General features: G+C 41.7%; 3 protein-coding genes across 4 annotated transcripts in view; 2 read left to right on the forward strand and 1 right to left on the reverse strand.

The window, feature by feature from the left end:
- LOC307035612 (NLR family CARD domain-containing protein 3-like) overlaps positions 1 to 27,139 on the forward strand; it is a 110,259-nt gene that overhangs the window by 57,087 nt on the left and 26,033 nt on the right. The gene's annotated exons all lie outside the window — the stretch shown is intronic.
- On the forward strand, positions 1,911 to 9,161 carry LOC307035662 (galactose-specific lectin nattectin-like). Of its 2 annotated transcripts, XM_079675282.1 has the most exons (7): positions 1,911 to 2,137; positions 7,077 to 7,166; positions 7,297 to 7,374; positions 7,549 to 7,596; positions 7,713 to 7,864; positions 7,960 to 8,102; positions 8,193 to 9,161. In XM_079675282.1, exons 3-7 carry the CDS (start codon positions 7,335 to 7,337, stop codon positions 8,371 to 8,373), a joined length of 564 nt encoding a protein of 187 aa, XP_079531408.1. In that variant the 5' UTR covers positions 1,911 to 2,137; positions 7,077 to 7,166; positions 7,297 to 7,334; the 3' UTR covers positions 8,374 to 9,161. The 2 variants fall into 2 exon arrangements, with proteins under 2 accessions (XP_079531408.1, XP_079531407.1); XM_079675281.1 differs by lacking the exon at positions 1,911 to 2,137 and having other exon boundaries at positions 6,665 to 7,166.
- Positions 21,542 to 25,807, reverse strand: LOC307035676 (zona pellucida sperm-binding protein 3-like). The gene is made up of 7 exons (XM_079675301.1): positions 25,682 to 25,807; positions 25,242 to 25,600; positions 22,540 to 22,628; positions 22,270 to 22,450; positions 22,067 to 22,172; positions 21,889 to 21,974; positions 21,542 to 21,689 (listed from the first exon to the last, which is right to left on the reverse strand). The coding sequence occupies exons 3-7, from the start codon at positions 22,544 to 22,546 to the stop codon at positions 21,557 to 21,559; spliced, it is 513 nt and encodes a 170-aa protein (XP_079531427.1). The 5' UTR covers positions 22,547 to 22,628; positions 25,242 to 25,600; positions 25,682 to 25,807; the 3' UTR covers positions 21,542 to 21,556.

The raw sequence follows: 27,139 nt of genomic DNA on the forward strand, positions 1-27,139 counted from the left end.
TGTTACCTTGGGACAGGGGAAGACCCGTTACATAGTCCAGAGAGACATCCGACCAAGGGCGAGTAGGTACAGGAAGGGGACGTCGGAGACCAGGAGATGGCCGACGACAAACTTTGTTCCGAGCACACACCGGGCATGCAGCAACATACTCCCCCACTTCACTCTCCATCTTGGGCCACCAGAAGCGTTGCTTGAACACAAACATGGTCCGTTTGATCCCCGGATGGCAGGAGAGAGGGGACGCATGAGCCCAGTGGATGACCTGAGAGCGAAGAGGAGAGGGCACAAACAACCTGTTCTGAGGGCAACCATTCGGCCCTGGGTTACCAACATTTGCTTCTCTGACCCTCTCCTCAATAGCCCAGGTAACAGCACCCACCATACATGAGGGAGGCAGGATAGTAGTGGGGGGAGAATGGTCAGAGCCCGTATCAAAGAGATGGGAGAGAGCATCAGGCTTAGTGTTTAGAACCAGGACGATAAGACAGTGAAAAGTTGAACCGATTAAAAAAAAAGAGCCCATCTGGCTTGACGAGGGTTGAGTCTCTTCGCTGTGCGCAGGTACTCCAGGTTCTTGTGATCGGTCCACACAAGAAATGGCACTTCAGCTCCCTCTAACCAGTGACGCCACTCCTCCAGTGCCACCTTAACAGCCAACAGCTCTCGATTCCCCACATTGTAATTCCTCTCAGCAGGAGAAAGCTTCCGGGAGAGGAAAGCACATGGGTGAATCTTGTTGTCCTCTCTGGAGCGCTGGGAGAGCACAGCACCAACCCCCACGTCTGAAGCGTCCACCTCCACCACAAACTGCAGACGTGGGTCCGGGGAGATCAGTATAGGGGCCGTGGTGAAGGCCTTCTTGAGCCTCGGGAAGGCTTTGTCCGACTGACAGGTCCACTGAAACCTTGTGTTTGGGGAGGTTAGTGCATGCAATGGAGCAGCAACAGTGCTAAAGTTTCTTATGTATCGCCTATAGAAGTTGGCGAACACTAAAAACCGCTACACTTGCATGCGGTTTGCAGGGACAGGCCATTCAGAGACATCATTAACCTTAGCCGGATCCATCAAAAACATTGCCCACTGACACAAGAAAGCCCAAAGATGAAACAGTGGAAACATCAAACTCACACTTCTCGGCCTTGACAAAGAGGTGGTAGTCCAGGCGACGCTGTAGGACACGGCGTACATGATCTCTGTGGGTCTTTTTGTCAGGGGAGAAGATGAGGATGTCATCCAGGTACACGAAAACAAAGATGTTAAGCATGTCTCGAAGTACATCATTGATCAAAGTCTGAAACACAGCTGAGTCTCTTGCGTTTCAGGCTTTGGATACGCTGTTCAGCGATGCATCGGTTATTTGGCATGCTGGGATGTTCTTGTCTAAATGGTAAGTCTAGGCAGTAGTGTCCATCTGACATTGTTGCAGAGTGATTCATAATGTTCAGGAATTGTTTGTCTTCTCTGGACATTTCCTCTGTTTCCTTGCTTGTATTTTCATTGAAATCATGATTGTATTGTTTGACCAATAGCTCCTCTAGGTGTGTAATGGATATCCGATTGACAGCAGCAGCAGGGTGGCCATTAGCATCTCTAGTGTCGTTGCTTCCTTTTAGGGGACCATAGAAGACCCACCCCAGTAGGGTCTTCACAGCGTATGGCCCTTCTCCTTGGCTATTGATCAGCTCCCGAGGTTCCAATACCTTAGGAGAATGTGTCCCAATGAGTAGGTCAATGCCAGAAGCAATTTCATGAATTTTGATGTCCTTTAAGTAAGGCCATTTTTCCAGATCTTCCTCTAGAGGAATATTGTGCTTGGAAACAGGCATGGTCTTATGTGTGAAGACATCGGATAGTTGAAGGAAATTGTCTTCGTCCAGACTCGATATTTCCAAACCTGAGATATGATGATTAAACAAAATGTGTTCCTGATTCATTGTCTTTTGGAGAATGTTAGTCCTTTGTCCTGTAAGGTTTAGCCTCCTCATTAGACTTGCTGTGCAAAAGGTAGATGAACTTCCCTGGTCCAGAAATGCATAAGTTTGTAACCCTTTGTCCCCCTTGTGGCTCTTTACTTGTACTGGTACAATGGAGAAGATGGAGTTTTCATCACCGGCCCCAATGTGCCCACATGTGTGAGGTGAGATGACACTATTACTTTCCATTGGCTTCCCATTCTGTTCTGTGTGTTCTGCTTCCTCTCTTTTGCCTTTCTGTTCAATGTGGAGTATTTCAGGATGACTGTGGTTGCACACATAACATGTCAAACGACTGTGGCAGTGTTTGCTCATGTGTCCTATTTTTAGGCATCCAAAACAGACTTTCCCTCAAGAAGTCCAGCCTTTCTCTGTGTGTTTTCTTCAGGACGTGTGGACACTGCTCCAATGAGTGATCACTTCTACTGCAGAACAAACACAAATGTAGGGAGTTGGTGCTTGATGCAGGTATCTTCCTTCCATTTGTCGTAGCGTCTTCTAGCACTGGTGTTCTTGGACGCGTAACAGTTGTTGCAAAACTACTTCCTCTTAGGCTTGATTTTTCCCTTGAGAAGGTAGAGCTTCTGACAGTGGTAGATGGTTTATCATCTTAGATGCTTCCAAACAGAGGATCTGAGTATCTTCACTTTCCTCTCTATGAAGTCGACAAGGTCAGGAAATGTATCTCGATGCCCACGCTCTCCCTGCAGCTGACATGCTCTATTCCTCCACTTGTCTCTGAGTTTGTAGGGTAGTTTCTGAAGTATGTGTTTCATGTTTGAAACAACATTCATTTCATCCATATAGGTGAGATGTTCCATTGCATTGCAACAACCTCTTAGGAACAAAGAGAAGGCTTGCAGTGCTTTCACATCTCTGGCTTTGATCATTGTCCAGGTAAATGCTTTGTTCATGCATGCAGTGGCGATCTTGTGTTCATTACCAAAGTGTTCTTTAAGCAGATGTTTGTCCTTTGATAACCTTGAGCTGGAGGCAGATGTTGGCAGCTGCGCACTAGGTCCTTTGGTTGTCCTCTAGTGTATTGCTCTAGGTAATGCAGGCAGTCACTTTCATCATCAGTTTTCCGCTCTACTCCTCTTTCAAATGCACGGATGAAGGCTTCAAACTGCAATGGGTCACCGTCATAAACAGGAATGTCTCTTGGAGGTAAAGTAGAAGTGAGATGCTGTTGAGCCAGCATAGCAGTGATGTCATTTTGCCTCTGGATTAAGTTATAGATGTCACCTTGATTACCATTGTTGATTACAGGTGGTGTGATGTCAACATGTCCCTGCACATGTGTCTCTATACTTGGTCTGGGAATAGAGGTTTGGGCTTGATGAGGTAAGTATTCAGTTGCATGTAGATTAAATCTTGCTGTAGGTTTTCTGAAGTAAGAGCTCATCCCATCTGATGCTCTAGAGGTGTGTCTTGAAACCCATGCTGAGCACGTTTAGCCTGGCATTGGCCTCTGACAGTTTAGTTTGTAAATCCAATTGTTCCTTCTTTCGTTTCACCTGTTGTTCTTGTTGTCTCAACTGTTGTTCTTGTTGTCTCAACTGTTGTTCTTGTTGTTTCAACTGTTGTTTCAATTTTTCCCCTTGTTGGTTTAACTGCTCCCCTTGTTCATCAAGCTCATGTTGAATATCCAGTGCTGCAGCCCTCTCGATTAAAGCCGCCCTGTCTGCATGGGCTTTCATTCGAGCAGAAGAGGTGGATGATGCATGTGATGAATCAGTTTTGTGTTTTGACTGAGGGTGTGATGCCTTTGAAACGCTGTCATCAGGTCCGATGTCCTCTGAGCTGACACTTTGTTCGATGCTGGCACTTCCCACAATAGAGTGTGTGATTGACTGTCCACTCTCAGATAACCACACATTTGCATCTTGTATAAATCCATCATATACATGCATCTTTTCCTGCAGCCACTGCTTTTGCTTTCCCATTTCTTCTTCAGGCAGTTGAAGGTCGGTTAATGATTTGTGAATTTCCTTTAATTCATCACATAACCTCATAAAGTTAACTCATTGTAACTGTATTTCCTTTGCATTGTCTTTTGAGTTCGTAAGCTCTTTCAGTCTTTCCATTAACTTCTTTACTTGTTTGTAGCTGAAGTTTCTTGCTTTTTGACAGTTTACAATGAACAATTCCAATCCCTTGGCAGTGTGAGTGATAATCCTTTTTTCTCTCACAACAATTCAATGAAATACAAATAAAAATGTGAACTGGATAGAGCTTAGGCGAGGGCTCGGTCCTGGACACAACATGTAATATAAAATGTAAAAAAACCACAAAGGTCAAAATGGCACCTTTATTCTTTAGAGATATTCTAATGTCAACAACATAATGTTTTACAGTGGAGAAATATTATGAGCTTAAACTTATAATTCTGTTTAAAATGTGAATTCTCCCTTTAAAATATGTCATCCTCATGGTTCAGTCACAAACCACTTTTAATGTTTGAACTATAAATATGTAGTAATATGAAAGTTTTAAAGATCATTAAAAGGGCAACTCTTTCAGTCAATGATACACACCAACTTTAACATATACTCTGTTTCATGTTGTTGCTGCTATAAAACCTGAACATCTCCCTGGGGATTCATGTTTGATTTGATCTTAAAGATTTAAATCACACATGGTAACATTTCAAATGTATTAAAGAGAGGACTTTGTAGGCAGGGTTTATCATTGACAATGTGTTGATGAGGAAAAGACAAGGTTTAGAAAGAAATAAGGAACTCACCATGACGAATGGAAATATATGGGTGTTAGTAATCTGTTGGTCTTCATGTTCCCCATTTGTATTTGTCTGTGTGCTGTGTTCAGTTATCTTCACTGGCTGAGTGAACTTTCAAATCATTTCACTCAGACGTGAGTGATCATATTTGGCTGTCTGTGCAGAAACTCCCTAAATAATCAAATCTAAATAAAGTGTAGTTACAGTGAGACATCGTCAATATGAAACACAACTGGAAGAACAACGTGAGAACAGACAAACTGTCCTCAGGGTGTGAACGTGTGCAATGTGGTTTTAATGAAACAGTGCCTCCAAAAGTCCCTTAAGTCCAGACCATGCAGGAGAAAAAAAGAAAAGTATTCAAACTGTCATGATTTTAGTTTTGTGTGTTAGTCATGCTTTTATTTTGAAATTCTGTTCTCCCCGTGTCTGCTCTTCCTTCCTGTGTTTTGCCCTCCTGTGTCTGATTGTCTCATTAGAGGTTTCTCATTTCTCTAACTCCCCTCCTCGACTCCCCTCCTCGACTCCTATCCTCAACTCCCCTCCTCGACTCCTATCCTCGAGACTTAGTCCCGCCCACAGGAGATGCGAGCGGAGGAGTCGAGGAGGGGAGCCGAGGAGAGAGGAGTGGAAGCAGCAGGCGGTTAGAGAAATGAGAACTCCTCTCCTCTGAGCGGTCATTTTAAAGAGACGTCCATTAATGATGACAGGAGGCACAGCAGCCCTCTGATGGACAGATGTGTTCATGACCACTTATATATTTACTTTTGATGCATTGACAGTGCGGTATAATGAGACAATAACAGGCTACAGATGCGGACATATACACACACACTTATTATATGTAATACAGAAGAGTGAGCTACCGCCATCTAGTGGGGAGTTATCTGATTACATGCATTCATGTGACTGAAGCACAGCTGAGTCCCAGGAGGAAGAGGAGGAAGAGGAGGAGGACATCACCATAGAGGTTTCTGTAGCCTGTTATTGTCTCATTATACCGCACTGTGAATGAATCAAAGTAAATATATAAGTGGTCATGAACACATCTGTCCATCAGACAGATGTGTTCATGACCACTTATATATTGACTTTGATTCATTCACAGTGCGGTTTAAATCAAATGAAATCAAATCAAGTTTCATTTATATAGCACATTTATAAACGATGTGCAGCAGACACCGCGGAGCCCAGCCTGAGCTCCGCGGTGTCTGCTGGCACGGCACTTGGTCTATATCCAGCATCCAGGGAAGCACAGCGGGAAACCCACCTCACACTGTCCCCTCCGGGAGCCTCGCGGGGCGGACTCCTGAGCTGCTCCAGAGTACGCCCTGGCAGAGGGTGGTGTGCCTATTGTTCTATAGCTGTGTGCCAATTGGTCCATTTGGACTTAGTGACGCCAATAGGCCCGCGAAGTAAACAATGGAAAAAGAGAAATGTCCATGGAGGCGTTCAGGGGCAGCACAGACAGGTCTTCTCTGAGTTAGAGTGTTACTCCCTACAGGGTGCACTTTGAGGGTTTGTGGCTCTGCAGACCGTCTACATGCAGAAGCTACAGAACACAAGGGGACGAAAAAAAAGCTTCAAGGGAAAAGCCCGTTTGAAGAGGTGGGTTTTGAGGGCTTGTTTGAAGGATGACAGGGTGGGTGATGGTCTGATGTGTATACGGAGGGCGTTCCAGAGGGATGCTGCAGCAGAGAAGGCCCTGTCACCCAGGTCTGGAGCAGTCCTTGTGGTCTTTGGGGTATTTGCAGACCTGAGGCAACGGGTGGGGATGTGACGGTGGACGAGGTCAGAGAGATAGGGGGGGTGATATTAATAATGTTGTTTGGTAAACTGCATAGGATGCTGTTGCAGTAGTAGAGCCTGGATGGGGGGGGGGGGGGGGGGATGAGGGTTTCAGCAGCACTAACAGAGAGGGAGGGTCGGAGGCGGGCAATGTTCTTGAGGGGAGAAACACTTTGGGTGATGTGGTTGGCATGGGAAGAAGGAGAGGGTGTGTTCAAAGATGACACACAGGTTGTGGATCTGGGTGGAGGGGGTAACTTCGATGGTGAGTGAGTTATTTGATAAGATACTGACACATTTCAATATTTAAACTTGTTATACAATTATTGTATCTAAAGTGTTTTAAATGTTGGTACATCTAAGTCTATTCCCCCTCATACAAACAGATCCAAACTCAAGTGAGGGGTTACTTCTGCTTTAAAGGCCATTGAGGAGATTATTACAAGTTCAAATGCGTTTTCCTCATTAAAATAAATCAATGTTTCGAGAACATCTTCAGAACAATGACGCTCACTTTCTTGAAAACACATTCCAAGTTCCTCTCTTTCTGAGCACAGAGTGTTTTATATGTTCAGATGGACGATGTCGAGTCACCTCAGAGAGAGCGGCTGTGTTTGTTCTCAGCGTTCTCCTGGCAGCTTATCTCATCACTCTCGGCCTACACTGTGAGTTTCTCTCTTCTTCTCTGCATTTCAATGATCACCTTGATCTGTCCTTAGGATAATCCTCACTCTAAACTGGAATGAGTTCTACTGTTCTACAAACCATACTTCCTTTCTCTGTTTGAACAATCAGCTCATCAAAACATCCAAACCACAGAACGTCTCCAAAAGATGATAGATGAGCGTGACACTGAGATACAAAACCTCACAGGTAAACTTCGTCCAGATCTCTTTCAAATGTTGGAACACTCATATTGTTCTGTTGAACATTCATCTTTGTGTCTCGACTGAGTGAACCATGGAAGAGTTTAGATCTCTGTTCAGGTTCTCAACTAAGAGACACCTCTGATGAAGGTGAAATCTTTTGTATCTTTTTCCACAACAGAGAGATTCTCTGCAGTGAGACCGGAGTCAACGAGGCCTGAAGTAAACAGTCAGTGATTGACTTTCTCACATGTTTGCTCTTCTGATGAGGAAGGGACAGAGCGTCACACACATCAAACAGATGTGTGTCGTCTGACTAAAGACTTTGCTCTGATCTCTTTAAAGGGGGCTCATGTCAAAGATGCCCAGACGGCTGGGAGCGTCATGGAGGGAAATGCTATTATTTCTCCATCATTAAAGCAACCTGGACACGGAGCAGAGCTGAATGCAGACGTACAGGAGGAGATCTGGTTAAGATCGAGAGCAGAGAGGAGCAGGTAGAACACACTGCTGCAGGGTCACCATCCACCACTTTGTTTCTGCATGAGTTCGCTCAGAGGAGTTATTCAACACATTTCTTTTTGCTGTCCAGACATTCCTGGATCAGAAAGTGAGAGTTCAAATGACTGGAGAGGAGGACAAGTTCTGGATCGGACTGACGGACTCAGAGAGCGAGGGAGCATGGCTGTGGACAGACGGTTCAGCACTGGACGATCAAACCCCACTGGACAGCGGGTTAGATTGTTGTAAACACATGTTTTTTTATCTCCAATATCAAAGTCATCAGTTTGATTAAATCACATCTTTCTCTTCCTCAAACCTCAGATTGCCTTTTTGGTCCAACGGAGAGCCAGACGACTATAAAGGGATCGGTACTATGGGAGAGGATTGTGTGAGGATGGGGGAGAGAGGTGGAGCGAAAGAGCTGAAGTGTTGGTTTGATGCATCCTGTGAAGACCCTCACAGAAGTATCTGTGAGAGAAACCAGAAGACCCTAACTCACTGAGAACCTGAAAGCAGCTCAGCTGAGTCTCAGCCTGTTTCTATATCTCAGTACAGGATGCAGAACGTGGAGCAGGGTGCTTTTTAATAAAGCTCTGATATAAATACAAATAATATATACAGCCATGCAAACATTCAAATGCAGCTTGTTGAATGTGTTGAATGATTAAGAACAGAAGTTCTATTTTAAACTATAATGGCACTGGGTCTGCACAAAAGAAGTGACATTTTGGGCTCTGAGTAATAGTGACAGCATTTCTCCATATTATCACCATTTACAAATCAAACAATCATTCAAAGAATGGAGAAATGGTTTCTGCAGATGAATCCATAATGAGAATATCCATTGCTTGCATTTCACTCAAACACATGTGATAATGAGCTCCACCTGCCGAACTCCAACAGCAAAATGACACGTATGCATCGCTCACAATAATCGAATGATATGACGTCTAATATCATAACCATCGCAGCTTTTAGCTTTTTGACTTCTTCATAATATTGCAGGAATGTTTCTGGTGATAGTGTATTTGCACACTGTGTTATTATTCCTTTAGTAGCTATTAGTTTACTTTCTGTCAATGAACATCTTGTGTCAGCAGCACTTCAATGAACTGCTGTGTTTCATTTCTAACTAAACATCATATTTCATATTCTCTTCACTTTCTTTATAAAAATGTGTATTTGTTAAGTAGCTACTAACTAAGGTTGTCCAGTGCATGTTATGAAGTAAAAAGTAAAAAACAAGTACTTGAGAAGTGATGTGTACTTTAGTAAAGTATTTAAAATCTTTTGACTGAACTGTTTTATTTGAGCTGCGACAGCTCGCTCATCTGTAAACATGTAATCCATGTATTGTCTTCTTTTCTCATTTCATTTGGATGAAACTCTAAACATTTAAAAAGAGAATGTGTAAAACAAAAAACACAACGGTAACATGTTTTGATGTTTTCCATTTTGGATATGCATAACAACTCATTCAAATGAAGGTTAAACAATTATTACTTTGATTGAAATGAATTACTAAATTGAGTCGCAGCTTAAAAGCATCAACACTCAACTGACTCCAGGATGATGAAAACACAGACTGGACAAACAGTAGACATCATCAGTTTAACGTGCCTTTCTTTTTCTCTTCAAGACATCAGTAATGATCATATTTGAACACGGTTTAGACTTTAAGGGTTGAAGTAATGAGAAGAGAAGAGTGAGCAGCAGATCAGAACACAGCAGAGACATGATCTCTATCAGCACATCAATGTGGGAGCCTAAAGCCCGAAGATGGCCCCGAACAGCCAGGCGACAGCCGAAGCAATACGATGCCTACAGAGCGCCACCCGATGGCCCCGAACCACACGAAGGAAACATTTACATCACATTCAAGACAAACAACTGCATCGAAAGAAACACAAACAATGATGTTAAAGTATTTTGATACTGGACTGATATTTTCAGACTTTGTTCTTTACTTTCTCCGTCTTTATGTAGAAGATATTACGTTTTCTCCATCATGTTGTTCCCATAGCAACAACAACTTCCTGTCAACAGCATAAACTCGCCTTCAACATAAAAGCATCTCAATAAAACAGGAAGTTAACCTAAATTACATTTAAGACAAACAACTGCATCGAAAGAAACACAAACAATGATGTTAAAGTACTATGATACTGTTCTGATATTTTCAGACTTTGTTCTTTAAGCCCCTGTCACACTGTCCCGAGAATGACACCCGATGGACACACGATTAAGGAAATGTTCAAATTCGGCTCTGATCGTAACAACACCGGGCCATTCGTGAGGGCATCTTAAGCCATCGTATGACCGCCGGTGGAGTTTCTCAGGCTCCGGCAGCAACTTTGTGAGCGATGGTATAATCTTTGGCATGCCAAAGATGTCTAAAGATGTCCTCACGAATGTCCCGATGTTGTTACGATCAGAGCCGAATTTGAACATTTCCTTTATCGTGTGTCCATCTGGTTGTTTTATTGCACAACAAAATCATGTAAACATATTATGTAAATAACCCAATTTGTGTTCTGTGAAACTAAAAAGGATATCATATATTATTTTGAAGGCGAGGAAGTTGTTGTTGCTATGGAAACAACATGACGGAGAAAACTTAATATCTTCTACATATAAAGACGGAGAAAGTAAAGAACAAAGTCTGAAAATATCAGCACAGTATCATAATACTTTAACATCATTGTTTGTGTTACTTTCGTTGCAGTTATTTTTCTTAAATGTAATGTAAATGTTGCCTTCGTGTGGTTCGGGGCCATCTTCGTGCGAAATTCACAATTCCATATTCGTGTGTCCATCGGGTGTACATTTCGGGACAGTGTGACAGGGGCTTTACTTTCTCCGTTTTTATATGTAGAAGATATTACGTTTTCTCCATCATGTTGTTTCCATAGCAACAACAACTTCCTGTCAACAGTACTCTATTTAGTTCACCCCAAAAATATGAACCCAGTATAGTTACTCAGTATTACTTACACACAGTGGTGGACAGTAACAAAGTAAATGTAATTCGTTACTGTACTTAAGTACTTTTTTGAAGTATCTGTACTTTACTTAAGTATTTCCATTTTGGGGGACTTTTTACTTTTACTCCACTACATTTCAAAGTAAAATATCTTACTTTTACTCCACTACATTACGGGACATCTGTCGTTCCTTCTCATGAGTGAATTATTTGTTATATAAATAAGCAGAGCGTTCCACAAGGTTTAGGAGTGTGTTTATGGGAATTTTTGACCATTCTTCCAGAAGCGCATTTGTGAGGTAATTTAAGAGATTTTGGACAATTCCATACTCCCAACTTTGAAAACAGTTTGGGAATGGCCCCTTCATGTTCCAACATGACCGTGCACCAGTGCACAAAGCAAGGTCCATAAAGACATGGATGACAGAGTTTGGTGTGGATGAACTTGACTGGCCTGCACAGAGTCCTGACCTCAAACCAATAGAACACCCTTGGGATGAATTAGGAGCACAGCCTGAGAGCCAGTCTCTTCATCCAACTTCAGTTGCCGCTTCTGGAAGAATGGTCAAATATTTCCATAAACACACTCCTAAACCTGGTGGAAAGCCTTCCCATAAGAGTTGAAGCTGTTATAGATGCAAAGGGTGGACCGACGTCATATGAAACCCTATGGATTAAGAATGGGATGTCACTTAAGTTCATATGCACATCAAGGCAGGTGACCCAATACTTTTGGCAATATAGTGTATATATATATATATATATATATATATATATATATATATATATATATAAATAAATATCACCACAAATATTGAATATCATCATTCAAATAATTCAACAATAAATTCAAAACGATATGTTACAAAACAACAATATATAGTTAACAATGAACAAAAATATATACATTTTACAACATATCCATGAAAACCAAAGTGACTCTCTCAACCCAGTGCTGGGTTTCTAAGTAAGTGCTCATATTACAGTATTTTCCAGACAGACTTGCTTTCTGCAGGAGTTTTCACACCGCATTGCCTTGAACGCATAGAAGTGGCAGCACGGTGTCTCTTCAACCAGGTCCTCATATACTTTTGAGGATCAAACATAGAAGTAGGGGGGCCGTTGATATTAATCATCATCAAGTTTGATATGTTTGAGATCAGTCGTACAGCCCTTTTGTCTGAGCTTATATTGTTCATAAGGCTAAAGTTCCTCTCACACTCTGCTGTGCTGACAGGGAATGTCTTCATACAGTTCATGAGTGGTTTTAGGTCCTTGGGCTCACTATTGGGCTCTTCCAGTAGGTCTCGCATCCCATTCAGTGCTTGGTCTGTGCACAAGTGAAATCGCTTGCACAGTCGCTTAACCTGGTCTTCACCATGGCGAATGCTGGGGTTTGATGGCCATTTACTCTGATCAAGGATGCTGAAGTCCTTGATGACCGCATCTTCGAAAGACAAGCGTTGCTCAAGATTGTTCACAAGGCTTTGTAAGAACTGGCCTGGATTGATTGACTTCAGCTTTGCATTTCCTACTAGAGCTATAGAGCGATACTCCCCAGCCTCTTTTGCCTCTAAAGCCTCACAGTATCTTTCACCTGGACTCTCTTTGAAAGACTGTATCACTCTGATTGAGCGTTTCAGCAGATGCTCTGCTCTGAGGAGAGTTATAGAATGAGCTTGAAGCTCCAGTGACAGGACACTTAGTTCATGGAGAGTGTCATACATGAGCCCAAGGTCACAGATAAATTCAGGACTTTGAAGACGGTGTAATAAACCTCTGTACATTTGTTTCTCTTTGGTGGACCTCATCTCATCGGAAGACGCATTCTTAAAGTGCTGCACAAGACCTCCCAGGGATGTCCACACAGCACGAACAGTACGAAAGCTACTGTCCACCCAGCGTACATCTAAAACTCTGCCAATGCGAAGAAGTTGTGAGCCTACTTCAGCTGCTGCATCTTTGAGTTCACGCTCATTTTTGTTCGACATACTATAAAGTGAATATAGCTTCTGCATAAATATTTTAAAGTGGTTGACACCCGTCATCTCATCAACAGCATTTGACACAGCTAGTTCCAGCCTATGGTTCATACAGTGCAACACAAAGAGCCTTGGGAATCTCGAGGTCAACCTGGTTGCTACTCCTGACTTCTTTCCTAGCATGACACTGGCTCCATCAGACACAAATGTTACCCAGTTTTCAAGAAGCCACTCTTCTGTAAAGCCAGCCTTCATTAAACAGGTGAGTAAAGCCTGTTCTATGCCATCTGCTCTCTGATTGTCTAATTCAACTAGATCAAGGAATATGAACTCAGGGCTTGCTCCTTCAATTGACGCTTTTACAGAAACTGTCATGACAGGTTTGTGACTTAAAGAAGAGGCCTCGTCAATAAGGACAGCTAACTTCGTGGATGATGCTATTATGTTACTCCCAATTTTGCTCTGCATCTCACTGGCAAACTGTTGTATGATTTGTGTTGCACTGTAACGTGAATGAAGTATTGAGCCCATCTTAACACCATTCAGTTCCTGCAGCTCAATGACGCTCTCATGGTCAGAAAAGGGTCTGTTCTTTTTGGCCAAATGGTAGGCTGTTCGGAACACAGCATCAGTTTCCTTCTTGTAGGACTCAGTCATAACCTCCACTGCATTCTCAATGGCCAATTCTTTTTGTTGTTCTGCCACCTTCAAAGCCTGAGAGTGTGCCTTGGACAAAGCATGTTTCCTGATCTTATTTCTCAAGACTGACAGACTTGTTTCTCTACTTCCCTGAGAAGACACTTGAATTTCAAAGTTCATCCATTCTCTTGAGAGTGATACACCTTGCTCCTTGTTGATCCCAATGGAGTTCACACTGCTACAAACCAGACATCCTGTGAAGCATAAACATACAATGTAACTACTGTATCCACAGCTGTATGTGTGCATGGTCTATTTTTCCCATATACATAAAAGGACACACACACACACACACACACACACACAATATTAATGTGTGTCCACTGTTTCAGAAGCTACCTAAACTAACAAGATACCTAAACTTACCAAGTTTTTTGTTTTTGGATCCCAACCAGGGGTTCTTGGATTTAAAATCCTCTTTTTGATTGACAGTCCACAGGTCAGGCCAGTCATTATTGATGTCTAAGGGAAGAACAACAAAAGTGATTGAATTATAGGCTATAAAAGGGGAACAATGACCATAACCTATTCAAAAGTGTAAAGTTGTCACCTTCATAATCTGCATTATTAGATTTTTTCATTTTAGCCCCCAAATAGTCAAATAGTCAATTACACAGGGCCTAGCTGTAGCTTTATCCATAGCTGTGTCAATACAAAGTGTGAAAACTCTTCTAAGAAAAGGCGTTATGACGTGACTCAATGTTGCACACAAATTAGACCTAAACACAGACAAACCTTGTGCCCTTTTCAACCAGGTCCTTGGTAAACAACAGCACGTTTCCTTTCGTGAGGAAGACGCACTTTTAAACTTTTACCGTCATATACGTCTTTTACTTCCTACCGCATCCTGCCTTCAAAATAAAAGTACCCGTTTTCATAATGTATCCAAATTTGTGGATTCCACGTAGCGTCGCTATGCCCGAATCTGGCTGTGCGTCGCACAAGGTCAAAATGCCCTTGCTATTTTTAAGCTGTTGGCTGAAACAACAGTCGCCAAAGTAACACAGATATAAGACTTTATTCAATCCTAAAAGAGGTAGATCGGCGGGATAAATGGCTGTCTTTAATTAGAAGAGACCACTGGCAGCCAACATCTACCCTCAGATTGTGCAGTCTCCTATAAATTAGCACGAGCTACATTTGACCTCAAATTATGTAGCTGCTAGTGCTAGCTAGCTAATTTTTTATCTCCATTTGACAGGAAAACGCTGACAATCCAAAACACTAATCTTCAGTTGCCACAGCTAATGTTACAATTAAGCAGATAGCTGTGTCACGTCACCAAACACACGATGATCTTAGCATTATGTTAGCTAACGTTAGCTAAGCGCTAACGTTCTTCAGATTGCGTGCTACCTAGCTATGCTCTTGAAAAGCCTTCAGGCTATCTCTGGTGTATGGGGATGGATTTTTTGTACAAGATAAATGTAAATGTCGGGAAAATAAAGTTGGGGCAGACACTTAGCATAAGGGACACAATAAAGTTCAGAGTAATAAATATGGATTGCAGCAAATAATGGATGTATTTTCCAAATGTCTTTCTGTCTCACTAAGGTGTGCTGTGCTCATTGCCATGAAGCTATAATAGCTAACTAGCGCCACTAGAATCAGAAATACTAAATTTAAAAGTTGAAACCAACTATTAACGAAAATAATGCTATTACTACTTTTATGTTAGTATATATGACTACCTAGCTACGATTTGTTACAAAAATCTTAAAATATAGAAGTGAGACCCACCGTTATTGTCGTCTTCATCTCCTTCCCTGTCAGCATCCTCTTCAACGGATGAGGGGGACGGAGGGAGCGCAGGTGTTGGGCTGATGTCAGGGCTGATGATAACAGGGCTATCAGCTAACAGCTCCGGTGTTCTAGCCTCACTATCTGTAGCTGAGCTGCTGGCCGATGTAGTGCCACAAGGACGTTTATTGTAAAAGGAAATTTTAGTCTGAATGGCTCGCTTCATTCTAACAGTTCATACAATTTTTGTAATGGCAAATAGTTGAAAGTAAATTAACATTTGTCTATATGCAGTTTTTTCCCCTTATTAAGACCCGCCCTACTCTGCCTCTGATTGGTTTTTCATCAGTTCTCGCGCTGAAAACCTGACCAATCTAACCAGCGAAGGCATAGAGTTAGCCAATATGAGGCAGAGTAGGTTTGTGTCATGAGTCTTCACAGTACTATGAAATGACATTGAGCCACTACTAAATAATGCGCACCAGCGGTGATTGAGAAGTGGGTATACGCCATGCTGTCTGAAAAATAAGTGGGTATACGCCGCATACCTGCGTATACCCTGGACTACACCACTGATGTCATGCCTTACCCGGAACCAAATGGACCAATCCGTGGAGCCATTACGTTAAGTCCGCGGAGCCGTTACGTTAAGTCCACGTTGATTGGTCAAAATTGACCAATCCACGGACTTCCTCACACACACACTCAGTGCATGCAGCTCCGCTGATCTCTCCTCCCTGGCTGCAGGCTGATAACAGACAGTTGGGATCGCGGCAAAATTCTCTCTGCAGACCCATTCTCTCTGCAGACCCATTCTCACTGCAGACCCATTCTCTCTGCAGACCCATTCTCTCTGTAGACCCATTCTCTCTGCAGACCCATTCTCTCTGCAGACCCATTCTCTCTGCAGACCCATTCTCTCTGCAGACCCATTCTCTATGCAGACCCGTTCTCTCTGCAGACCCATTCTCTCTGCAGACCCATTCTCTCTGCAGACCCATTCTCTCTGCAGACCCGTTCTCTCTGCAGACCCATTCTCTCCGCAGACCCATTCTCTCTGCAGACCCATTCTCTCTGCAGACCCATTCTCTCCGCAGACCCATTCTCTCTGCAGACCCATTCTCACAGCGTTTATCAACCTTTTTCTTACTCAATATCAAGAGACACTTATTGTTTTTACTTCGGCTGTGACTTTGTGTGTGCTCAGGGTGAGTTTGGCTCTGTTTCGCTGTGTATCGCTAAACAAGGAAACCACACCTCCACGGAGCTCAGCGCGATTCACAACGTCCCGACCAATCAGAGCACACTGGGCTCACAGGGAGGGGGGGGGGCTGGAGCTACTGGAGCTACAACGAGCCGTTAAAGGCAGAGAGTGAAATTCAGTGAATACACGTAGTTTACAGAGATGCTGTATGAGAAACCAAAGTGAGTTTGGAAAATTGCACAATATAAATCTATTCTAGTAGACCTCAACAATGGAATTATGATCAGTGGAAATGGCCATGACAAGTTTAAAGCTCATGATCAAATAAATAAGTCCGGCACTGCAAACTAGAACAGTTTCTTGAATGTGTTCAACATCAAGGAAGGGATGAACGATAACACTAATAATAATATGATAATACTTTGGAGGAGGAGGTACTCTGAGTCTCTGCAAATCATTTTATTGGATTTGCAAAACAAACATTGTGGAAGTGTAACTTTAGACTTTGGGTTAGTGTGACGGCATTTCTCATTATTTACAGAATCTTTACAAATCCAAAAATGTACAAGCAGATTTATTCATAATGTATTATTATTATTATTTGCATTTCAATACAAAATATAAAAAAATGAAGCTCCACCTCAACCGACTCCAACAGTCAAATCATATGAATGGACAGGTAATAATCATTTGACGATATCATATAAAATAGTATAACAGTAGGAGTACCTTTAATCATTTCCAATGCAAGACTTTTAAACAAACATTAGTTCACCTTTGAGATGTAGTGGAGTAGAAGTTGGCATGAGACGAACAAACTACAGTTAAATACAAGTACTTTCAAAGTGTAATTAAGAATTTAACAAACGCTTCGCCGAACTGTTTCATTTGTGCTACGACAACCTGGTCAATTGTAAAATGAAATAAATGATTTTCCTCCATAATTTATCGCTGCAGCTTTGAAAGCTTTCTTTAGAATAACCTGGATTGAACATCAATTGAAGAATATAAATACTATAATAATAATAAGAAAATGAAAATGATAGATAGACAAATGACTTCAGAGCTTTTAGAGACAACTCTGATGATCAATCATTGCTCAGAGAATAAGAACAACTCTTTAGTTTAACTTCCAGAGACTCAGAGACAGACTTTAACTCTCTTTAAGGACTCTTTAAAGTAGAGACACTACATACTGATATACACCTGAACATCAGCAGGAGAGGACTCTTTAAAGTAGAGACACTACATACTGATATACACCTGAACATCAGCAGGAGAGGACTCTTTAAAGTAGAGACACTACATACTGATATACACCTGAACATCAGCAGGAGAGGACTCTTTAAAGTAGAGACACTACATACTGATATACACCTGAACATCAGCAGGAGAGGACTCTTTAAAGTAGAGACACTACATACTGATATACACCTGAACATCAGCAGGAGAGGACTCTTTAAAGTAGAGACCCTACATACTGATATACACCTGAACATCAGCAGGAGAGGACTCTTTAAAGTAGAGACACTACATACTGATATACACCTGAACATCAGCAGGAAACGACTCTTTAAAGTAGAGACACTACATACTGATATACACCTGAACATCAGCAGGAGAGGACTCTTTAAAGTAGAGACACTACATACTGATATACACCTGAACATCAGCAGGAGAGGACTCTTTAAAGTAGAGACACTACATACTGATATACACCTGAACATCAGCAGGAGAGGACTCTTTAAAGTAGAGACACTACATACTGATATACACCTGAACATCAGCAGGAGAGGACTCTTTAAAGTAGAGACACTACATACTGATATACACCTGAACATCAGCAGGAGAGGACTCTTTAAAGTAGAGACCCTACATACTGATATACACCTGAACATCAGCAGGAGAGGACTCTTTAAAGTAGAGACACTACATACTGATATACACCTGAACATCAGCAGGAGAGGACTCTTTAAAGTAGAGACACTACATACTGATATACACCTGAACATCAGCAGGAGAGGACTCTTTAAAGTAGAGACACTACATACTGATATACACCTGAACATCAGCAGGAGAGGACTCTTTAAAGTAGAGACACTACATACTGATATACACCTGAACATCAGCAGGAGAGGACTCTTTAAAGTAGAGACACTACATACTGATATACACCTGAACATCAGCAGGAGAGGACTCTTTAAAGTAGAGACACTACATACTGATATACACCTGAACATCAGCAGGAGAGGACTCTTTAAAGTAGAGACACTACATACTGATATACACCTGAACATCAGCAGGAGAGGACTCTTTAAAGTAGAGACCCTACATACTGATATACACCTGAACATCAGCAGGAGAGGACTCTTTCAAGTAGAGACACTACATACTGATATACACCTGAACATCAGCAGGAGAGGACTCTTTAAAGTAGAGACACTACATACTGATATACACCTGAACATCAGCAGGAGAGGACTCTTTAAAGTAGAGACACTACATACTGATATACACCTGAACATCAGCAGGAAACGACTCTTTAAAGTAGAGACACTACATACTGATATACACCTGAACATCAGCAGGAGAGGACTCTTTAAAGTAGAGACACTACATACTGATATACACCTGAACATCAGCAGGAGAGGACTCTTTAAAGTAGAGACACTACATACTGATATACACCTGAACATCAGCAGGAGAGGACTCTTTAAAGTAGAGACACTACATACTGATATACACCTGAACATCAGCAGGAGAGGACTCTTTAAAGTAGAGACACTACATACTGATATACACCTGAACATCAGCAGGAGAGGACTCTTTAAAGTAGAGACACTACATACTGATATACACCTGAACATCAGCAGGAGAGGACTCTTTAAAGTAGAGACACTACATACTGTACCTTTACCTTTTCGGAGTATTTATATTTTATACTCTTTAATACTTCTACACCACCAGTATTTTACTTACATTTATTCGACAGCTTTAGTTACTTTGCATATTCAAACTAAACAAAATATGAAAGAACCAAAGTAAAGTTTTGAATGCAGGAGTTTTACTTGTAACAAAGTATTTCTACACAGTAGGCCTCGTAGCGCTCTGGCAGTCCCTTTATACTCACTCCATGGCTTATCTCGGGTTTTCTCCTTGACCTCTTCAGCCAACTTCTCTTTTACTGCTTTCATCAAAACCTCTTCCAGCACATGTTCTTCTTCTGTGAATATCAGTTCCTCAATCAGATGTTTACTGTCGAAACAACATGGTACTTTTTCACAGCATTTGCATCGTTCACAGAATGACAAGATGAAAGCCACAATAGGGATACAAAATGCCCAAAAGCCACCGTAATGCTGAAGAAAGATAAAGACAGAAAGATGGTTATATTATAACAGCAAAACTGCATTCCTGTTGTTTTTTTAAATATGGAAGTGATGCTGGTAAAGTAGATCAAGAGTGGAAGCACTCACCTGGGAAGAGTTTTTCAGTTCTTCAATGATGACTCTCTGGTTGTCCGTGATATTCGCCTCAGCTTTGCAGGCTAACTCTACCTGTTTCTCAGAGCCGTCATTCTTACAGCAAACATACCAGTCTCCATCGAGGAGCACAAAAGCAACCCACAGCAGACCAACTCAAAAAGCCTTGAGAATGTGAAGGAAATAAAAACACCAAGGAACTTCGTGGCATTTAGTGCATGAGCACCAGTTTCTACAGGCACTTTGAAAATAACTGTTTGTCCACAGTGTGAAGAAAGTCATTATTAAGACTGGCAGAACCATGAACGAGTCGCAGCCTGAGTGTTGTGGTTCGCAATCGCACGCAAAGTCCTTTTCAAGCAGAATATTGTAGGTCAGGGGTGCCCACACTTTTTTGGCTGGTGAGCTACTTTTGAAATGACCAGCTCTACCAACCAAAAATAAAATCCCAAATTGCAAGGGGGCTGAACAACATGTTTTATTTATAACAACTCTATTTGGGTTCTTGAACAGAAACAAATACATGAATACATCAAACTAAAAACACATGTGAACCTCTCTCTCTCCCTCTCCTCCCTCTCTGTTAACACATAACAAGCAGGCTAAGAAACCACTCTCCAATAAGCAAGTGGAATGGATTTGATAGTGAAGCACTGACACAGCTCTCTACAAAGTGCGGCGAGTGGATAGACCGATTCACGGACTTTCTACATGGTAGAAGTGGGGGGGTCAAAACTAATCATTTCAAAAAGTGTCATATAATGGCTGCGACGCCCATGATGCAAAAAAGACAGTTCCTCTCCTAGTTCAATAAATATTAGGCTAAATCATCGTCTCTTTAGTCATGAACCAAAACAGCAACATATTTCAGCTAAGGTGAATAGGAGCGATAGAGTGCATTCTGTACCAAGAATCAGTCTGCAATTGACAGAGTTTGACAATTACATGTTGAACCTTATGGAACAAGTCCATACAACAACAAAAGGGCCAATTGAGTACAGTGCTGAAAAGCTTTGAATCCATTCTCTTTATTGTTCAGCCATAATATTCTTTGGACAATTACTGAGTTTAGCCTTGACCTGCTTGAAGAATACAGAATGAACAGTTAATGCTTATCATGCAAGTATTTTTAGAGTTCTTGTTTGGAAATTTGAACAAAAAGTTGAATGTAATCATATTGCTTTCAAAGATTTAGTGTGATCAATATTTCTGGGAAATTGACACAGGAAAAAAGTTCATGACATTGAACAGAGCTGGAAATGTTCCCAGAAATAAGACAAGGTCATCAAGATGCAGTAATAAAGCACTTCAATTAAGTGGTTCGGAATTTTTTATTTTATTTGTATTGGCCAAATACAATCTGAAATGCAAAGAGAACCAAGAATAAAAACCAAATTCAGATTGAAGAAACCAGTCAGCGAAATGGATCCATTCCTGTTGGGAGAACAAAGTTTAAAATAACCGTTCAGAATAAATGTATATCGCAATACGAAACCCTTACCTTCAGGAATTCATATCTGTGATGGTAAATGGCCCAATGACTGCTTTTTGTACCATTCCATGGTTCTCTGCAAAAATAAATATTTTAGTACCAGTCAACCAAACAAGTGTAATACAGCAGAAGCTGTGTACATACCTGACGCAACACTCCTCTGCCTCCTTGACTTGCATTTCGATTCACAGCAGTCACAAAGATTGCTCTGGGCCAAGTTGTCCAGCAACTCCCAACTGAGTTCATGAAGATTGGATGAAAAGATCATTCAAATGCATCTCAACTCTTTCAAATAAAGTCTCCACAAAGTTTGAATAGTTATGAACGGGATCCATCTGTATCTTCAGTAGACCGGGCTTAAGCTGAATAAGTCATCTCATGTAAAACAAATTAACCTACAAGTCAAATTCTGATATATGAAAGTACTATTTTTACCCATGCCCTTGGACAAAGTGGCAGGCTTTCTTAGTGCTGTCAAGACCATTGGGATCCCAAGCCAAAAGTTTGCAGTGGATAAAGACCTGTTGAGTAGAGGGGAAATATAGCATGGCATAAATTAATCTGTTTCCACAATAAAACCTTGAATCTGAAAAAAATGTAAAGTTCAATGTACCTCTTCTCCCATAGCAAACGTAAAGGTCTGAAGTGATAGGCGGATCTCCGATGACTTTTGCCTTGGTTCGAATTTTGATCGTGACGACACACTTTCCAAAAGACATCTGTTGGGTTAAAGAAAATGTATTAGCATTACTACCAAGGTTTCAACCAAAATAAGTTGTTTTGTTTTTAAATCAATGCTCATTGCCATGAGAGTACCCTTTATTGGAGATGATAGGGTACATGGTGCTTTCAGGGTACAGCTCTGGTGTGGGAGCTGCTACACATTCCTCAAGAAGCAGCAGCAAGGGCTGATGGGTGTTCTGCACCACACTAGCCATGATGGGGATGATGGAGCCCAGAGGAAAGCGTGTAGACTCAGCAGGGCCTGAGAAGTCGTCTAGGGCAGTAAACAGAGGAAGAGTCATTAAGTTACAAAAGTCAGGGAGAGCTGCCGTTCGTAGAGAGTTTCTCATGTTGTTCACCCACCATTCATCAGGCCAATGTTAAACTGCAGATCTCCTAGACTGTAGGTTTTAAACACCGGGTCATAGATCGTAGCATACCAGTCTTTGGGCCTGCACAAGATAAAGCAGAAGGGTACAGAAAATGCTGCAAAGTGAAACTATTGAACTTATTAGTGCGAGCTTGTTTACTCCTACTTGTTCTACGGACAAATTATTTATTCTTATTCCGCCGGGTTATTTTGTCCGTCTTCTTCTCCCACATCGCAGAAACTCCGTTCAAATATTACTTCTCTTTCATAATTCCCGAGATACATCCCATAATTTATCACATTTTTAACATGGAAGTCAAAGGAGAAACGCTTTAGACTTGAAAAATCGTCATGCAACTTCAACTGCAAACTGTTCCTTCACACTTTCACTCAGAAACCTCATTCCAACTTTAAAATGTTACACATCTTTCTGACATTATTCATATTAAACAACTTTCAAATCAGATTCATACTTTTAGAAATATTAAACATTGCTCAGACCTTGGTAAAGAGGCCTTCTTCAGATTTTAACATTAGTGTGTATTGCGCAGCTCGTTAAGGCTAGAGTGCTTGAGTCACAGCTAGAGTGGAGGACTGCTTGAAATTCACCTTCATATATATATTTTTAAACCTGCAATAATTCCCAAACCCTGAGACATCCTTTCTCATGAGAAACGTAGAAAAACATCTCGTAGCTCCATTAAAGCACGTTGTACATTCAGGCTCATCTTTCCTCACAGCAGCAGCCGCACACCTTTAGTTAGTCTGCCAAAAATGCCACTTTATTGACCCAAAAAAAAAAGCACACTTTAGATTCCAAGGGTTCTTGAGATGCTTCACACGTTGAAATTTCACTGATATATGTTACGGTTCTTCAACAACTTTCACATGCAACACGTTTATCTCTCATTCAGAACAATGGAAAGGCTCTCCTCTCACTGATAACTGCACATCACCATGGAAACCTTTGATCTCTGGGCTCAAGGACAGGTGTTTCATAACGTCGTTAGCTCAAACACCTGTGTGATGGAACATGATGATGTCATAACTCCAACTGACATGCTCAGAACGCCACCAATCACCACATGATGGTTAACACTGTGGCCCTGAACAGCTCTCCATCAAATCTGATGTTACGTAATGTGGTGTTACTATGGCAACGCATCCCTCGCCTAAAACACGATATCGCTGTAACTCCAATGGACACGGTCCAATCGTCCCCCAATCTTCACTTGTATATCACCGGTCCATGCCTCAATAGCTGTACGCCAAATCTGAGATCTCACCATATGCCGTTTCCATGGAAACGCATCCCTCGCCTTAAAACACGATGTTGTCGTGATACTTAAGCAAATGGTCTGAAACAGCACCAGACTTCAGATAATGGTTAATGATCTGGCCCTCAACAGCTCCATGTCAATTATGGGGTTTCAGCCTATGCCGTTTCCATGGAAACGCATCCCGTGCCATGAAACACGATGTCGCTGTAACGCCAATGGACACAGTCCGATCGTCCCCCAAACTTCGCTTGTATATCACCGGTCCATGCCTTAACAGCTCTACGTGAAATCTGAGATCTCACCATAGGCTGTTTCCATGAAAACGCATCCCTCGCCATAAAACACGATGTTGTCGTAACTGATATGAAAATGGTCAAAACACCACCAGACTTCAGATGACAGTTAATGGTCCAGCCCTCAACATATCTGTGCCATTAGTGAATTTTCCTCAAAACGCTGTTGCCATGGGAACGCATCCTTTGCAATAACATGATATTGCTATAACTCTTATAGAAATGGTCAAAAAGTGCTAAAACTTCACATGGGTGCTAACAGTCCAGCCGTGAAGACATCTACGGGACAGTTGAGATTTCTTCAAATTCCGTTGCCATGGTAACACGATGCTCGCCATGAAACATGGTTCTCTTCAGTGAAAACGCTCCAAACTGCCCAAAATGTAACAGGTTCGATAACAATGAAGCCATCCACATATCTAAGCATATTATGGGGTGTCAAATACCGTTTCCATGGCGACAGATCATTCGTCATCAAGTTAGTTCAATAGTTTGCAGTTCAAATATTCTGCTGCTTTTGCACTTTATTTTCTTCTAACACATTCAAGCCCCCAGTGTTCATGTATCATTTCAATCTAAATTCTTCACTTTCTTCTTACACATTACATTTAAGCATAGCAGTTTAGCGTCAGCATAAAGTATTGCCACTAGCAATTTCTTCAGGAATTGCATTCTCTAGTTATGAACTCTTACGCCTAAGCTAAAAGACTTCCTCCAAAATGCAAAAAACTAGAGTGAACTTACATTTGTGATGTTCAATTAAAACTATGGGAAAAACTCAATTGACAATGAATTGGGAACACAGTGTACCTTAGGGATTGTTCTCAGTAAATGTACATTTTTTTGTTGAGAATACTTCAATAGATAAAGCTAATTTGGGAATAGAACAGAAACAGGCTGTAGATTCCCTAAATCAGTCTCCCATTCATTGTCTATATAGCAGCTTCAGACTTTATACCTGATGACATCACAAGTGTGGGACGTACTTCCATGCTTGGTGGCTTTGAGAGGGAGAAGCTTATTAACAAATTGAACTTTCCCAGGCCATGAAAATGCCACATTGGAATTGTTAGTTAAGGGTAATGTCACCCTTTAGCACCTTATGTTGGTATGAGAACAAACCTCTCATATGCACAGACGACTGGGCGGGTGAAGGCCAAATTGTAAGAATCCGCAGAAGCAACGTAGGTCAGATCATTGCTGTACACCAGTGCATCCCCGGTGACCTGTTAGAGAGACAAAGAGCCCCCTGAGAGAGCTGTTGGAAATATAGCAGACTCACAGCTTGCAGGTTTAAAATATATATACACATACCAGTCTCCTAAAGTTACAGTCAGTGAGATCCACATAGAAGTAGGCCTCTCCTGCTGAGAAGCTAGTTGGGAAACAGTTACCCAGACGGAGAAGCGACGTATCGGCCTGGGGTCGGCTTTCTGTCCACATCAGCGTCACAAAATCTGGCCCACAGTCCACTTTCATGTCTGCAACACAAATAAATTAAGTTCAGACTCAAATATTTGAGTCAAGGATAATAACATGGATTTAATTGTTTCCAGTCTTACCTGCATATACCGCCATGGCAGCTGCCAGGCTCAGAAGCAGTGCACCTGGACAAAATGAAACCATCATGACCGAATGCTTGCTACTAGTGATGGGACGAGCAACACTGGTGCGTCAGCACTGTGCCGAGAGCCCAAAAGTGAAACCCCGTATTGGTGCGTGTATTGCTTTAAGAACTAATCACGTGACCGATACAGGAAGTGTATCGGTTGAATTTGTTGCGCCAAAGTGTGTTTATAAGGTATCAAACTGCATCAACATGTCGTGGGTTTGTTGGATGGAGTTTTGCTGTTGCGTTATAATGGATCGTTCAAGGAAGTTTTCCCCAGTGTGGAATAATTTTGCTCTTCTGACGCCAAACAAGGTAAATCTTTTTCTCCTTTGAGCACTGTTTACTGTTAGTTTTTCCATTATATACCATATGTTTTTTGGGTGGCGCATTGCATTCACTATGTCGTCACAACGTCACCTGTGATACATATGATAGTCAGTGAAATAGCCTTACAGTTGCTTTATTCATATTATCTTGTTATTACGAGATCCTGATAGATACCCTATGTCATTGTCATTTTTCTTTGACAAGTGAATGCAGTGCGCCACCTTAGTTTTTACTCTGTTCTGGTAAGTGGTTTGAATATTTTCTGATAAATAAAATTGTTATGTCATTGTAGGTGAAGTGTCGGCTCTGTTCTACGGAGCTATCTTACATCAATAAGAGCACTTCATCAATGCTGAGGCATTATAGAGCTCGGCATGGTGGCGATGAAGAATCAGCAGATACCCGTGAGAATACCCCAGGTATGTTGACATGTTCTCCTTATTCACTTTACAGCCCTGGTGGTCTAGTGGGTAAGATTCAGAGCTCACTCCCCAGTGACCTCGGTTCAATTCCCGATCAGGGAAGTTTTCCTCTATTGCATTTCTCTGCAAGATTAACATTGTTTGTAAAAAAAAATAATACAGACCTTAAATAAGCTTTTAACGAAATATTTCCTTTTGGCTTGCAGTTCCTAAGCAAGCAGTGGATGAGGCAGTGGTCAACATGATCATCAAAGACTGTCAGCCACTCAGCTTGGTTGAAAATGAGGGATTCAGGGAGCTCTTGAAGCTCATCATACCCTCGTATGTTCTACCAAGCAGGAAGGTATGTTTAAGAAAGGTTATTATTATGTTTTTGTACTATATAACTATATTTTGGTATAAGAATATTTGTATGGTTATTTTCAGACCATCAAGGATTTGGTGAGCCAGAGGTATGAGAAGGAAAAGGAGAAAACAAAAAAGGACCTCCAGAGCGCCGTTGCTGTTAGTTTAACAGCTGATATGTGGACATCCATGAATATGGAGGCATATCTAGCGGTTACTTGCCACTATGTGGACAAAGAAAGCCATGAACTCCATACGTCAGTCTTGGGAGTGCAGCATTTTCCTGAAAAACACACTGCTGAAAACATGGCCAC

Source organism: Notothenia rossii (genome assembly GCF_949606895.1).
Source record: "Notothenia rossii genome assembly, chromosome: 4".
Lineage (NCBI taxonomy): Eukaryota > Metazoa > Chordata > Actinopteri > Perciformes > Nototheniidae > Notothenia > Notothenia rossii.

What these genes read in the sequence shown, in the direction of transcription:
- LOC307035662 (XM_079675281.1), top strand. Translation starts at nt 6,980, where the DNA reads ATGTTTCGAGAACATCTTCAGAACAATGACGCTCACTTTCTTGAAAAC. An exon ending in TGAGATACAAAACCTCACAG is followed by an intron (nt 7,375 to 7,548) that starts GTAAACTTCGTC and finishes TTTCCACAACAG; the next exon opens with AGAGATTCTCTGCAGTGAGA. An exon ending in TCGAGAGCAGAGAGGAGCAG is followed by an intron (nt 7,865 to 7,959) that starts GTAGAACACACT and finishes TTTGCTGTCCAG; the next exon opens with ACATTCCTGGATCAGAAAGT.
- LOC307035676 (XM_079675301.1), bottom strand. An exon ending in CGTTTGCTATGGGAGAAGAG is followed by an intron (nt 21,975 to 22,066) that starts GTACATTGAACT and finishes TCTACTCAACAG; the next exon opens with GTCTTTATCCACTGCAAACT. An exon ending in CACTTTGTCCAAGGGCATGG is followed by an intron (nt 21,690 to 21,888) that starts GTAAAAATAGTA and finishes TCATGAACTCAG; the next exon opens with TTGGGAGTTGCTGGACAACT.